Source organism: Podarcis tiliguerta (genome assembly GCF_965153285.1).
Source record: "Podarcis tiliguerta genome assembly, chromosome: 5".
Taxonomy (NCBI): domain Eukaryota; kingdom Metazoa; phylum Chordata; class Lepidosauria; order Squamata; family Lacertidae; genus Podarcis; species Podarcis tiliguerta.
In genome coordinates this window covers 29,273,106-29,288,810 of record NC_139538.1, presented here as the reverse complement: position 1 = coordinate 29,288,810, position 15,705 = coordinate 29,273,106, and the positions used below count along the sequence as shown (strand labels likewise).

Genomic DNA, 15,705 nt, shown 5'->3' with positions numbered 1-15,705 from the left:
GCTTTTGTGACATGAAAAGAAGCGCCTATCATTTGCAAAGTGATCTTTTAGTAAGAATGTCATTCTTTGCCAAAGGCCTCATTTTTGTGAAATGTTTCAAGTAGGGAAAACCCAACTCCCTCAACAATTCCTCATAAGCACCATCACCTCTCTGGATCTGGACCCCACACCTCTGTTGATGCAGCCCAGAACAACAGCAGCCTTTTTTGCTGCTGCATCACACTCTTGACTCATGTTAAGCCTGTGGTCCACCATGACCCCTAGAACCTCATGCATCCCCAACAAGCCAGATGTTGCCCATCCCATACCTGTGAAGCTGCTCATTCCTGCCCAAGTGCAAAACCTTACATATGTCCTCCCCTGAAATTCATTTTGTCTGTTCTGGCCCAGCTCACCAATCTTTCAAGGTCATCCTGAATCCCAGTTCTGTCCTCCACAGCGTTAGCCACTCGCCCAGCTTAGTGTCATCTGCAAATGTAATGAGCATCCCCTCAATTCCTTCAACCAAGTAGTTTATTAAGGTTCTGAACAACAATGGGCCCAGGATCCTGTGGCACCCCACTTGTCACTTTCTTCCAGAAATGAGGAACTACCAGTGAGTACTCTTTGGGCTCAGTCTGCCAACCAGATACAAATCCACCTAACAGTTACTGCATCCAACCCACGCCCCACCAGCCTCTCTGCAAGAATATCATGGGGGCCTTACTGAAATCCAGATACACTATGTCCACAGCATTCTCCTGATCCACCAAGCCTGTGATTCCATGAAAAAAAGAAATGTGAGTCATCTGGCATGACTTGCTTTTGAGAAAGCCATGCTGGGTCCTAGCAATCACAGAATCTCCCTCTAAGTGCTCACAGGCCAACTGTTGAATTATCTGCTCTAGGACCTCTCCTGGTATTGACGTTAAGGTGACTGGTCAGCAGTCATCTGCGTCTCCACCCTTTTTGACGATGAGGACAACATTTGCCCACCTCCAGTCTGCAAGAACCTCACCTGTTCTCCAAGTATTCTCAAGGATTATGGACAGGGGCTCTGAGATTGCACCCACAAACTCCTTCAGTACTCTTGAGTGTCAGCATTCAGCTTGCCAAGCATCTTTGAGGACCTTTTGCCTCTTCTAATCTCATGGCCATTGACCTCACTCTTGCCTGGGTTGTATCCAGACTCCTATCTTGCTCCATGTAGACTCACTGAAATCAATTAAGTTAGTTATGGCTAACTTAAGTCCCAATTATTTCATTGGGTCTACTTTAAGCATAACATAGTCTGGACCCTAGGTCTGATCCAGCAATGCTCTTATGGTCTTCCTTCTTCAGGAATATTTAGCTAGAGGAAACTAGCCATCAAATCTTGAGTTTGGAAAATGAAAATGCCTACTCATGGAAGCTGGTTTTATATCTCCTGCTAGTAACAGTTTAATTACAAGAGCAATTAAATGCATATATCAGTCATCAGGTACTGTATGAGCAAGCATAGCAAAAAGGGAATACTTAAAATCCAACATGTTTTAATATGTATGTTTTTAGTAATTTGTCAGAATGTTTCAGGGGCTAAATGCAAATGGACACAAACCAAAATTTTATTATTTGAAAGACTGATATGCTCCTCTGTTTCTTTCACATACTTTTTAAAGCTTTATAAAATAGACACTCTCTCCTCTTCTTTACAAGTTTCTATATTTCTGGCAGCTTGAGCAGTAAAGGGAGGTTATATTACACGCTCTTAAAAAGACCACAGTGAACACTGTTATATAAAATGCTGTTTAATGGGGTTCCGGAAATAAACCATGAAGTAAAAAATAAAATACAGCAGAGAGGCATTTGTTATCAGTGGGTTTCTTTCAGCCCTCCTCACACAGGCTTTTGACAGTCTCTGTCACAGGTTTTTTCCCCCCTTTGCAAAACAAACTGCCAATGACCTGCCATGCTGGCCTGGGTGATTCTCTGAGGGCATTCTGCCAAACAGCTTTGCAGAAATGTAATCTGATGCAGGGCTCTCGCTTCAGGCGAGTTTATCTCTGAAGTCAACGGCGGCCCTTTAAATATTCACCGGCTCACATGTCCTTTTCAATAATGGTGCTTAACTGTTTTGTGTTCTGATTTTGCGAGCACGTGAAAGAGCCTTGATTTTCTGAATAACGTGACATGTCCATGGGTAACAGGAAACTGACAGCCTTTACTTTACCCCTAGGGAAAAAAGAAACATGTGCAAGATATTTGGAACAAAATGTTATGCGCTATGTTTTACCTTCTGGATCACAAATGTATCAATACAACATAATTCATCATTGCAAACATATCCTGAATTAGATCAGGGCTGACGAACCATTAGCTTTCCAGATGTTGGACCCTGACTTCCATCTGCCCAAGCCAGCAGGGCCAATGGTCAGGATTGATGGTAGCCATAGTCAATAATATCTATGGGCCACAGGTTGCCAACTTTGTCCTAGATTGTATACCAGGGATCAGCAAACTTTCCCAGTAGGGGGCCGGTCCACTGTCTCTCAGACTTTGTGGGGGGCCGGACTATATTTTGGGGAAAAAATGATGCAAGAGCACCATGAGCCCCAGTGGCTGCTTACCTGTGCCTTGTGAGCAGCAGGGGCTGGCGGCAGTGGTGGTGGAGGGATGATGAGCGGTGTGCAAAAGGGCTCCGGAGAGGGGCTGCTTAAAATGGTGGCTGCTCGAGCGCTGCTGCTGCTGGCACCAAGAAACCTAGCCCGCTTCCTTCTCTAGGCAGGGCAGGGAGAAGCCAGGAGGAGGAAGGGAGGAGGCACTGCCGCCACCGCCACCGTGTGAGGGAGGGAGAGAGAAATAACACACGTGCTGGCGATCCACGCAGTGATTCCTGGACCGTCTGTGGGCCAGATCTAGAAGGCAATTGGGCCTGATCTAGCCCGTGGACCTAAGTTTGCAGACCCATGTTGTATACCTTTTGGGGAATTCCCCCCCCCCCCCTTTTGGATAGCATGATAATCCATCCCAGACTATAATGTTAAAAAAATAATTATTTGAATTCCTTTCTGCTCCCCCATGGTGTAGACTGTACTTCCTACTCATCTAGAGAAATCCTCCAGCATTCCTTTTATAAGAATAATTACTCAACGTGGAAGACTCATGGAATAACCACTTCAAAGCCAAAGTGCACTATAACAAGACGAGCCATGTAGAGCCTTGCAGATGTTGATGGACTACAACTTCCATCATCCCTAACAATGGACAGGATGATTGGATGGTGTGTTTGGATACACTATCTGGAGGGCATCATGCACTTGTATACACTTGCAAAGGGTTTACATCTGCAAATATGGCTCCGCATTGTTAGCAAATGTTTCTGAAGCAAATACTGGGCATTGCTTGACAGTTAACATTCATGTGCATCTTCAGGGTCCTGGTGAAGCTATCCTCTTATGAATAGGGCAAAAATGTTTCTTGAGGCTCCTGCTCCTCATATGGAAACTAATTATAGTCAAGACATCCAAAACTCTTCTAAATAGATATTCACGCCCCAAAGACACCGGTGGGATAACTGGAATGCTGCTCACAGGGGACTGTGATTCTACAAGTGAGATTGTAATCTGATGCATGTTAAGTCAGAAGCAAGTCCTACTACAGCCAATGAGGTGAACGTTGTAGGTATTGTGTTTAGGACTGCAGCCTGAGTCACACAGAGCACTTCCCGTAAGCTTCCCCTTGATTGCCATGATAGTGAAACTTGGCATTGCAAAGCTGACGTGCTTTGCACAAGGGATATGGACTCTGTAGCCATCTAGATACTGTTGGAACACGACATTCATCATCCCTGATGACTGGAGCTGATAGAAGTTGCAGTCCAACAACATCAGGAGGGCCACAGGTTCTCCATCCCTGTTTACAACTTGCAATATTGCACCGGATATGCTTTGACCTTTTTTTTGTAAACAATTTTGGGTGAACAGCAGAATATAAATCTCTTAAATGGCAAGATGGCGGCGCGCATAGACGCTGCGGCTTAGTGCTCTCCCTTAGCGTTTTGTTTTGTTTTTATTATTTTTACTTGGTCTGAGTATGTCTGGCCGGGCAAGAAAGATTTACAGCAGGCAGGAACTTCTGAAGGTAGTCCACAGCCCTTAGCCTTAACACCGGCTCACCACAGGGTTGTGTGTTGAGTCCCCTGCTCTATGCTCTCTATACGTATGACTGTACAGCCATCTATTCCAGCAACAAAATCATCAAGTTTGCTGATGACACTACGGTGGTAGGGCTCATTTCAGGAGGGGATGAGTCCGCCTATCGGGACGAGGTGGAGCGGCTCTGTGTTTGGTGTGGAGAGAACAATCTGGCTCTTAATACGGCTAAGACCAAGGAATTGGTGGTGGATTACAGAAAAAAAAAGGCGGACATCTTGCCATCAGCCCTTGTATATCAACGGGGAACGGGTGGAGAGGGTGGCGGAATTCAGGTTTTTGGGAGTAACTATCGATCAGGGCATGACTTGGAGCGCAAATACCACTGCTCTGGTGAAGAAGGCCCAGCAGAGAATTTATTTCCTCAGACTTTTGAAGAAGAACAATCTGAGTGAGAGACTGCTGGTGTCCTTCTACCGAGGCTCCATAGAGAGCATTCTTACATACTGTATTTGTGCTTGGTTCTCCAGTTGTACAGCTAGGGAGAGGAAGGTGCTCCAGAAGGTCATAACCACAGCCCAAAGGATTATTGGTCATCCTCTCCCATCTTTGGAAGAACTGTACGGTTCCCGTTGTCTTAGGAAAGCAAACAACATCCTGCAGGATTCATCTCACCCGGGACACAGTCTGTTTGCACTACTGCCTTCTGGCAGGAGATATAGAAACATCAAGTCAAGGACAAATAGACTGAAAAACAGTTTCTATCCAAGAGCTGTGGCCTTTTTGAATGCTGTAACTCGATAGTGTGACCTGGGAGTTTGATGGGTGTTGGTGTGGGTGTGGCTGGAATGTGGTTTGTTTGGTTGTTGTTGTTGTTTTGCTTTTGTTGTTTTTAAGGGATGGCATCCAATTTCGTTGCACTTGTGCAATGTTGCACTTGTGTAATGACAATAAAGAATCTATTAATAAAATAATTCGTAAATAGATGTCTAATGGAAGGATATGGTCATGAGATTTATCAAGCTCATTCTTCAATTAAATATGCTCAAGTCCAGTCCCATAGCTGTAGGAAGCAATACCAATGCTTGCCAACTTCTGACATTATAAAATGATTGGAGCCATCAGGTAACCAGACTTTTGCATTGTTCAATAACCTGACAAGGGATTTCTTGAAGCTTCAACCATCATTTCAGTCGGGCCTACCTGCATTTGTAAACATGGTCTTGGAAAGATCTCCTTTTGTTGGATGTACTGCTGGAGAGGCAATCGGGTGGAATTTTTGCAACTCCTTTTTCTTCTTTGTTGGTTAGTTGTGTATCTGTGGGAAAGGCCGGCTGCTTGATTATCTCCTTCACATCTAGGGCTCCCTTGAATGGATTCCTCTTGTCAGATTTGTGGTGTTTGTTGCCAGGGAGCGAAGGCACAGATGAGGAGATGGAATAACGTCTCACCGTCATAATGCTACCTGTGCAAAGATTGTAATCCATGTAGTTTGGTCTTTTTAAATAAAATAAAAAACCTTTCTCATTAATAGCCCGGAGTGACAATCTTAACCTAACAGATCAGCTGGAATCTGACTGAGGTGGTGGGGAAATTGGCCATGCATCCTAATGGATCAATCTCCACTGTTAGATAGCACTGACCAGCTTCTCACCTGAGAAGGTATTCCTCTGAAGAAGAAGAGTTTGGATTTGATATCCCGCTTTATCACTACCCAAAGAGTCTCAAAGCGGCTAACATCGTTTTTTCCCTTCCTCCCCCACAACAAACACTCTGTGAGGTAAGTGGGGTTGAGAGACTTCAGAGAAGTGTGACTGGCCCAAGGTCACCCAGCAGTTGCATGTGGAGGAGTAGGGAATCGAACCCGGTTCACCAGATTACGAGTCCACTGCTCTTAACCACTACACCACACTGGCTCTGACATGAAAGCACAGGCTGGCTGATAACCTCCAACCCAAGGAGTGCCACCCTTGAAAAGTGCAGATTAACTTGCTGGAGACCTTTCAAAGGCTGGATCGTGGGCTTGACAAAATTTACCAGTGGGTCAGACCTAGCCTGTGAGACATAGGCCCCCTCACTTCCTGTTGTACAGCATCTTCAAAAAACAGAGAGATCTGAATTGTACTGGAACCAAGGGAACAAGGGGGGATTCTTACATGTGAGAGCAGCCAGTCCTGGAGCCAAATTGATTGCAAATGCAAAAGACCAATTAAACTGCAAACTGGAGACTTCCTTGAGATATTATTATCATTATTTATTAAATTTCTATACCGCCCTTCATCTGAGGATCACAGGGCGGTGAATAATATAAAAACACAAAAATACATACCATAGTAACAAACAAACAAAAAATGCCCCCCCCCCCCCCGTATTATTACTATGTGCAACTTGTGCCGAACTGTCGGCTAATTCTTGGCTATTTCCAAAGACCTTTTTGATATGCTGCAAAATGCTACTTAACTAGGGGTGCCATGTTATCCAGCTGGCCAGATCTTAGGCATGTCACCCAATGCCCATTTACACCATTAGCTGGACTGGATTTCTAGTTCTCTCTCTTTTTTTAAAGGAAGTCTCTTGCCCTCTGTCCTGTGACAGAAAGCAAAATGTGCTGGCGCCATTCTCCCCAGTGGTTTTGTGGGAAATGAGCCTGATCCCCCCTTGCACTGTTCTTAGCATTCCTATGAGAATCTGTGAGATCTGTGTTTTTAATGAGGCTTCCCAAGGCTGGCCTGCCCTTGAGGTGAGGCGGTCGCCTCAGGTGGAAGTTCTGGGCCCAAGGAGCCTGCTGCTTGCCCCCACCTCCTCCTACATGGCTGTGCCCCTGCCTTCTACTCCACAGACTCATCTGTGGAGCAACAGGATGGTTATATGGTACACCTGCATCACTGTCATGGTGGTGACCTGCAGCATGGTGTACCCATGGCTGTTGGAGGCAGTGGTAGGTTCATTTTTTATTTACCTCAAGTGGCAAAACGTCCAGCCTGAAGCTTACTTTCAGGAAAGTGTGGCCAAATTCCATCTTTAGACATCTTAGTTTTCATTTAGGCTTTGCAAGGTTCGAATACAAGCCTTCTTCATGTAACATGAAAGGAAAGCCCAACACTTTAAACAATCTATGGCCTTTTAAATGGGGGGAGACTGCTATTATGATATTTTTCTGTGGTTGTTTTTTATTGTCTTTTATTATCATGCTATGTAAATTATGTTCTTAATGTCACACACCGCCCTGGGATCTTTGGATAAAGAGCAGTATATAAATTGAATAAATTATTATTATTATTTTGAAAAACAACAACAACGACAACAACACTCCACTTCCCTGCTGTTAAGGTAAGAGGCTGCATGAGGTAAACAAAAAGCAGTGACGTGTGGTGCTTAGCCATTTCCCAACTCACAACTTGATTTACATAATTAACAAACCATTTGTATGTCAGTTAGACTGCCTCAATTTGGGAGACTGTAATATCAGAACTCTAATTTCAACCTTTAGTTCATGCCTCGTTACAACAGCTACTTTTGAAATGTGGTTTTTTTTTGGGGGGGGGTGCTATTGGGTTGTTGTTTTTATTTTTATTAGGTATTTTATGCATTTATATCTTGATTTCATTCTGTGAACTGCCCTGAGACCCCCGGGTTTAGGGCGGTATGTAAATTCAATAAATAAAAATGAAAATAACAAAAGTAATAATAATTACTGCTGTCCTAATTTCCGAGTGTAACAGGATGAGTTTCTGAGGCCTACCCAGAGCAGCTTGCGACTATCAGTGGAATACTTTAGCTTATCTCAGGGTTAGCCAACATGGTGCCCTCCAGACTACAACTCCCCTCATCCCTGACCATTGCCCATGCCAGCTGGGGCTGATGGGAACTGAATCCAATGACATTTGGAGGGCACCATGTTGGCTATCCTCCCTCTTCCTCTGGTCCAGGAAGGGTCACTAAACAAAAGGTTTAGTCATAACTTGCCCCATCAGGAATCATGGGTACCTTTTTGCTCCTGTAGTGTCAGAGCAGAGCCTGCTGAGACATTCCTGCGCAGAGTCACCGGCGAAGCAGCGGCCTCTTCGACTGAGTCCGCGAGGCTCCAGCCCTTGTCCTTTTTGTCTTCGGCCCCTTCTCCATCCTCTCTCTTTGCTGCCTTCTGCCTGCTGCATGTCAGTTGCCCCCGGAGGGCTCTGTTCTCTCTCTCTAGCTTGATGATTTCCGAGCGCATTTCGTGGATGACCTGCATGAGCCGCTTGTTCCCGTCCATTTCCCACCTCCTTGCCAGACAGCCAACCTGGGCGCCGCTTGCTTTAAAAAGAAACCATGAATCCAAGGTGAGGGGCTCATGTGGCACATAAACACACCCGAACAATGGCACTCCCTCCTCCGGGCTCAGCATTGTGCTGTCTTTCACCACCCAAAGAGCCTTGGATAAACTGTCAAGGCTTGAAGAGCCCCTCCATGATTTATTCATTCCGGGTTTCATTTTTCCAAACTGAGTTTTCCTTTGGTGGCAGCTATTTCAGTGCAAAGACATTGGCCCTGTGAAAGTGGCAATGTGTGGGGGTGTAGGCACGATAATTCAAACACAGCATTTGTCGTGTGTGTGTGTGTGTGTCCCCTTCTGCATTTGTCCCACCTGTCAAGTTCAGGCATCTCATGCTGGAAGGCTGCATTCTGCCTTCAGCAATCCTATCCTGTCCAGGGCTGCTGAATGCACCAGACTCAGAATGATTCTGAGCTGAAGCCAAGTTCACCCAGCATGCACCTCTCTCACCTCCGCCAACATGCATTGTTCCCTTCTCAGCTTCTTGAGAAGTTCCATTTTCAGAAATGACTTTGAGGGGGAGCGGGGGGGGGGGGGGGAACGGGGACGGGACACAACGCCTTTCCACAGTTCCCCGCGGTTCCCATTAAACAAAAATGCATTTCTGGCTGCCAACTAAGAATATATTTCCACCCGGCTACAGCTCAGCTTTGCTTGTGGCATTTGCTTGAACAAAGTGTGCACAGCAATATTCTGGGACGGTAAGGAGAGACACATCAAGCATGAATGTTGCATTAGAAACGAAAGGCAATATCGTGGGCTGCTCCTGTTACCTACTCCCTGCGAGTATTTCTGCGCAGCAAAATGCCCTCCCGTAGCACTGAGAATTTTCCTTCTGTGATTTGGCATTAATATTAAAACTCAGTGTACTCTCTGATCAGCACAGAAATTATTTAAAACCTGTATGCTTTGAACTGAAGTCCCTCCACCCCACTTTATCACCTTGGAAGAGAGCGATTTCGATTCATTATGCAAAGTGGCTAATCATAGTAAAGACTGTGTGCATGTGCCATGATTGGCTCAGCCCTTTACAGATGTTCGGTAAATACAATGAGACTCACTTTGCAGTCGATGTGCACTACCCATATCAGGGGCAGTCAATGTGATGCTCTCCAAATGCTGTTGGACTCCCATCAGCCCCAGCAAGCATGGCCAATGGTGAGGGATGATGGGAGTTGTAGTCTAATAACATCTGGAGAGCACCAGGCTAGCTACCCCTGGCCTATATTAATCCATCAGAATTGATGGAATATTTTTAGTTGCTAATGTCAGCTGACAGTCTCTCTCTCTCTCTCTCTCTCTCTCTCTCTCTCTGTGTGTGTGTGTGTGTGTTGTATAAAATAAAACAAAATCAAATGAGTGAACATGTGGCAGGAAGGGAGCATATAGGTTCAGACAATGAAACATCTGTATGTAGCCAGGTACACATTTTAACATATACATGCATAGACTTTCTTCAGACGTAAAGACTGGGGTGAAGCCTGCTTCTCTCTGCCCTGTGTGACAACAAGGGATGGGCAGACATGTCAGTTTCAGTTTCTCCCAATTTCTCATTTTTTCAGTAATAAGTTCAATTCTCCAAATTTCTGCACAAGTTTGCATTTTAAAAAAAGTCCCTATGAAAATTCACCATCATCTTTCTACAATATGCGATTTTTGCCTAATATACAGATTTGCAAACAAATTTCCCCAAATAGGATGCATTTTAATACTTATTTTCACTAAATATGTTTTTATACATGTTCCTTACCCTAGCAACTGCATTTCGGTACACATTACTTGGCTGGAGAACTGCACTGCAAAATTTGGAGAAGCGCAAATTTTGAAAGATGACCATTTTTCAGGCTGCATCTTGTTTTGGAAAGAGAGAAAAAGGTAAATTCGCCTGGTCATGTTCTAACAGTTTCCCTCTGGGTTGAAGCTGCTTCTTCCAAAGCAACATCTGCAACATCTTTCCCGCATCTCTGAGGTAAAGAAACTTAATTTGCCCCAAAGGGAAATTTAAAAAAAAAGAATCAGAGGCCACAAGCAATTTGTTATTACCCTCCCTTTGCATGAACTAGCACAAGGCCCATTTTTGACCCAGTGGTGCTCGCAATTTTACTAAGAGGCTTTGGTCAGTCATCTCATTGGTATCAAAGTTTGCAGAGTGAAAAGCAATGGCATGTGAGAGATTCAAACAGAATTCTGTCTTCAAGTTTCTTATTCCTATATTCCCCAGCAAGGGATCATGTGTAGGCTAAGTGATACCAAAAGCACCCAATTATAGTATCATTTCTGACCTCTTGGTTCACTCTGTCAACAATCAGCTTCCACTAGAGGAGTCTGAATGCGTATGACCTTTTGATCTTGTATAGGCAATATCTGCTGTAGTCATTTGTTTCTGGAAAGTAATTTCATGCATCTTTTTCCAAAGACACCCAAGGCAAGAAAATATGGAACATTCAAGGCCATAATTGTTTAATAAATGAATAAAATAGAAAACGACCAAACCAGATAGATACCAGCAAAATGAAGGAACCCTTTTAACCTTTGCCTTCAAAGAATACATGAAAGGGGAAGGTTGTCTCTGTCCCCAGGATCCCCATCCATTAGTTCCATGCCAGAAGGGCAGTTTGGCTGAATGCTGGTAGACTCATCTACACAATCAGGAACTTTGCATGACTGGAGCTCCCTTTTCTAGAGAGGATTATTCACATGTTCACCTGAACTCATGAGGAATCCTCCTTTGGCCCTCCCACCCAATGCACGAAGGTGTGAAGCTGCAGCCCGTGGAGATGGGGATGGTCCAGTTAGTGTGCATGGCCATGCTCCCTCCAATATATCAGTGGTGGAGAACTTCAGATCCATTGCTCTCCAGAGCTCCCAGTTTGGCCCTTGAAACTGTTTGGGTACAGCCACACCTACCTGCCCTACACCTAATATCATATATGGTGTCAGGTATGGAGCAGGTAAAGATGTGGCTATGATGACAGGTGGTGGAAGGTGACAGCAAGACCTGCAGGGTGAGAAGAGAGGAAGAGATCAGAATCCTACCCATTGGCTCGATCCAGCTCCCTGTCTCTGCTCTGTGTGTTTCTGTGCAGAAGGCCTGAATCGTGGCAAGGTTAACACACAATAATATTCATCAGAAAGCACCTAATTACATTTCTGGCACAGCTGAAAAACAACAACACACAGTTGCCTAAAACTAAGCAGTGAGATGGACCAGTGAACCTCCCTAGGGAGGCTATAGCATAATAGCTGCAACACTTCAGAGGAAGCCCGGTCCAGCTCCCAGGACATCCTAATGGGACCTTTCAGAAACAAGGCAGATGGAGAAAACATGCCCAAACGCGGCATGTGTCCCACTCTATTTGGCAAACATTATGACCCATAAGTGAAGGAGGATGCCTCAGGAATTTAGAGTGTTCCTCATAAAAGCTTGCTTTCAGTAGACGGTGACAGCTACTCTGCTACTGGAATTGCTAAGCAGCTGTTTACAGCCATTTGTTATGCTGAGCTGCTTCTGCTGTTCCAAAATTTAGACAGGTCAATTCTTTGTTGTTTCGACAAAAGCCAAATGGTTTTGCAAATAATCACTGTGAGCCTGGAATGCGCTTACAGATATGCAAAGATCCCCCCCCCCCCCCATAAATGATGGATGTACATATGCAGACACCAAAGTCATTCGCCTGGGATAAATTCAACCAAGAAGGTTTTAGGAAGAATGCAAATTTATCTAATAAACTAATGATTTAGTCACTGAAATGTTAACTCTCTGCTTTTCAGATATCATTGATCAAATACAGTGAAAGCCTTACCTTTTACACAAATGTCCTAATGCAGTTCAGAGGCATATAAACATGGACATCCTTGGAGGTTTTAAAGCAGAGGTTGGATGGCCATCTGTCATGGATGCTTTAGCTGAGATCCCTGCAATACAGGGGGTTGATCTTGATCACCCTCAAGCATAGACATAGCCAAGGGGAGACAGGGGGCAGCTGTTTCCCCTAGATCAAGTAAAACAATAGAAATACTTAACTAATTGACCAATCACATCAGTTTCCCCCTCCAACAAAAATCCTGGCTGTATCCATGCCCTTGGGGGTCCCTTCCAACTCTATGATTCAATTATTCATGTTCTAGGTGAATGAGGAGCCATTTGACTGAACAGGTGCTGCATATGCAGTTACACCTCCAATCCAGTAGGTGGTGTTGCACACAGGAAAGTCTTGTCAGAAATTCAGCACTAGAACTTCCCAGGTAGAGTAGTGAATAAGGTTTCCAGGATTGGGCTGGGCAGAGGACTAATTGCCTGTTATTAGTAAACACCACATATATATGCATGTACTGCCTGAATCTTGCTGTGTGCACTGTGTGAGACCCACAGCACACTAAGCATAGGGAGACATCCTCGTTCTGGGTGGCTGCTACTGAATTTGTAAGTCTCTTCTCCTAGAGACTCAACCAAAGCCAGAGCCTTTATGGCTTCCTGCGCAAGACATTTTATCTGGCTGCTGTTAGTCAAGGATGGAAAAGGCAAGGCAGAAGAAACAACCCTTGAGATCAAAGGATTATGCAGCCAAGTCCTGCCACAGTGGAGCTTGGGTATGAAAACGTGGCTCAGGTAGATCAGTTGCTTGATTTTGACACATTAACCCACTTGGACCAACATTAATGTCTCTTGCATAAGGGATGTGGCTTGGGTTTACAACATGGACACCCAAGCAGCATGTGAAGGGTGTCTTCTGTGCAACAAGAAAGCTGTAGGAACGTGGCATGTATGATTTGGCCACTATGCAAGATCTTTACCCTTCTGATGAAAGACAGAAGGATCATACAAGTTAACTGATCAATACTTCTACTTTTACATCTGCCACGCTTACTTATGTGTTCTCCACCCCAGGCTGGTCCCAGCCCATATCATGGAAGGTTGCTGCTGCAAGATGACAATAGATGTGATGTAATTTGATGGAGGAGACTCTTGAGAGTCCCATGGACTGCAAGAAGATCAAACACATCCATTCTTAAGGAAATCAGCCCTGAGTGCTCACTGGAAGGACAGATTGTGAAGCTGAGGCTCCAACACTTTGGCCACCTCATGAGAAGAGAAGACTCCCTGGAAAAGACCCTGATGCTGGGAAAGATGGAGGGCACAAGGAGAAGGGGACGACAGAGGACGAGATGGTTAGACAGTGTTCTCGAAGCTACAAACATGAGTCTGACCAAACTGCGGGTGGCAGTGGAAGACAGGAGTGCCTGGCGTGCTCTGGTCCATGGGGTCACGAAGAGTTGGACACGACTGAACGACTAAACAACAACAACAATTTGATGCTATGGATAGGACAATAAGGTGTCAGTATGAAGTTTGAAAAGTGTTCTGAGAAAGGTGTTTTCTGGGCCTCTGTACTATCCTGATGGGCACATACGCAGGATTACCAGGGCTTATCCAACCTAACTTGCAACAATCTGTGGCTGCACATACCTGACTCATCTGAGGTCCTCCAAACCTGCCTGATTTGACTCAGTCGTTGGCCAAATCTGGTGCATAGCCCTATTAGATTGGGCAGCCTTTCCCACTGAAGAGTGTCATCTTAAAATAGGACACGTTACCACACTGTTTACCTTCCTGCTGCAGTGGTACCTATTTATCTACTTGCACTGGCATGCTTTCAAACTGCTAGGTTGGCAGGAGCTGGGACAGAGCAACGGGAGATCACCTCATCACATGGATTTGAACTGCCAACCTTCTGATCAGCAACCCCAAGAGGTTCAGTGGTTTAGACCATGGTGCCACCCGCATCCCTGGAACCTGCAGAAATTTGAACCCCGCACCTGAAATTAGATTTAAAAGAAGCATTCAGTTCTGGCCGAGAGTTGTGGTGTGTGTGATTGTGGTGCCCACAACAGTTTATCCAGTTTGGAAATTCAGCCCAAAAGGTTGATGACTCCTCTTATAATGAACATTATGACAAAGAATGTTATTACTTATACTATACAGCTACAGCTGTTTATTTCTCATGTGTTTGGGCACTTGCCTTTGGGCACAAATTTGGAGATGGACATTCTGAACAGTCCAAGCATTCATCTGTACACCCCTTGCAAGAACATCTGCACCACCACTGGGTGGGAGGTTTTGCTAAGAGCACAAAAGAGATGCTGTCTGATCCGGCCCTTGTTTTGCTTTTCCTGTTAATGCAACAAAGGGCTCTTGCCATCCTTTTTACTGCTCATGTGTCCTTTATGTGGAATTTCTCATAATTGGGTATGGAAAAAGTATGTCACATTCAATGCGAGGGTGATTTAATGCTCTCCCTTCCTTCTCAATATTAACCAAATATGCCTGTTGCAATCAACCAAGGGCCATCTAATAAAACCTCCCCTGTGAATATCGAGACATAATTACTCTGCAAGGAATGATTCCTATTAAGCATTAAATGAGTCTTCAATTTGAAATGGAAACCTTTGCCTGTGGTTTGGTGTCGCTGAAGATGTGATTAAACATAAAATATGCATAACTCTTAACTCCTTTAGGGGTGTTGGGATGACACCAACTAATGCATAAATAATACCTCAATAGATTCGTCCAATTTTACCCAACGGCAGAAAACCTTCATTTGTGAAAAGCGTGTGCTATTAAAGTTCACAAAAGTTTTGAATGCTAGTGGTACCAGGTTGTGACCAGGTGGCAACACAAGGAATTTGCCTTATGCTAAGTCAGAACATTGGTTCGTCTAGTTTGATATTTGTTGACACTGACTGGCAGCAACTGTACAGAACCTGTACAAAACCCCAGCCTTTCCTGCAGACACCAGGTATTGAGCCCCGAACCTTCTTTGTGCAAAACAGATGCGCTACCCCCAAACTAGGGCCATTCCCCTTAGTTGATGATGAAAGCAATAATAATAATAATTTATTATTTATACCCCACCCATCCAGTTTGGTTTCCCCAGCCACTCTGGGCAGCTCCCAACAGAATATTAAAAACAGAATAGAACTTCAAACATTAAAAACTTCCCTAAACAGGGCTGCCTTCAGATGTCTTCTAAAAGTCAGATAGTTGTTTATTTCCTTGACATCTGATGGGAGGGCGTTCCACAGGGCGGGCGCCACCACCGAGAAAGCCCTCTGCCTGGTTCCCTGTAACCTCACCTTGCAGTGAGGGAACCACCAAAAGGCCCTCGGCGCTGGACCTTAGTGTCCGGGCTGAATGATGGGGGTGGAGACACTCCTTCAGACATCCTGGGCCGAGGCCATTTAGGGCTTTAAAGATCAGCACCAACACTTTTAATTTTGCTCAGA

At 44.8% G+C, this 15,705-nt stretch overlaps 1 protein-coding gene across 2 annotated transcripts; it reads right to left on the bottom strand.

Annotated features, from left to right (window-relative positions):
* Positions 1-1,859: 1,859 nt before the first annotated feature.
* Positions 1,860-11,407, bottom strand: CCDC195 (coiled-coil domain containing 195). 2 transcript variants are annotated; one of them, XM_083441016.1, is made up of 4 exons: positions 11,329-11,407; positions 8,097-8,402; positions 5,313-5,574; positions 1,860-2,190 (listed from the first exon to the last, which is right to left on the bottom strand). In XM_083441016.1, the coding sequence occupies exons 2-4, from the start codon at positions 8,359-8,361 to the stop codon at positions 2,058-2,060; spliced, it is 660 nt and encodes a 219-aa protein (XP_083297142.1). In that variant the 5' UTR covers positions 8,362-8,402; positions 11,329-11,407; the 3' UTR covers positions 1,860-2,057. The 2 variants fall into 2 exon arrangements, with proteins under 2 accessions (XP_083297142.1, XP_083297141.1); XM_083441015.1 differs by lacking the exon at positions 11,329-11,407 and having other exon boundaries at positions 8,097-8,594.
* Positions 11,408-15,705: the final 4,298 nt, after the last annotated feature.

Coding starts and splice junctions, on each gene's coding strand:
- CCDC195 (XM_083441015.1), bottom strand. CDS start 8,580: ATGAAACCCGGAATGAATAAATCATGGAGGGGCTCTTCAAGCCTTGAC. Junction 5,575..8,096: donor GACACTACAGGAGCAAAAAG/GTACCCATGATT, acceptor ATCTTTGCACAG/GTAGCATTATGACGGTGAGA. Junction 2,191..5,312: donor GACCATGTTTACAAATGCAG/GTAGGCCCGACT, acceptor TTTTTTCCCTAG/GGGTAAAGTAAAGGCTGTCA.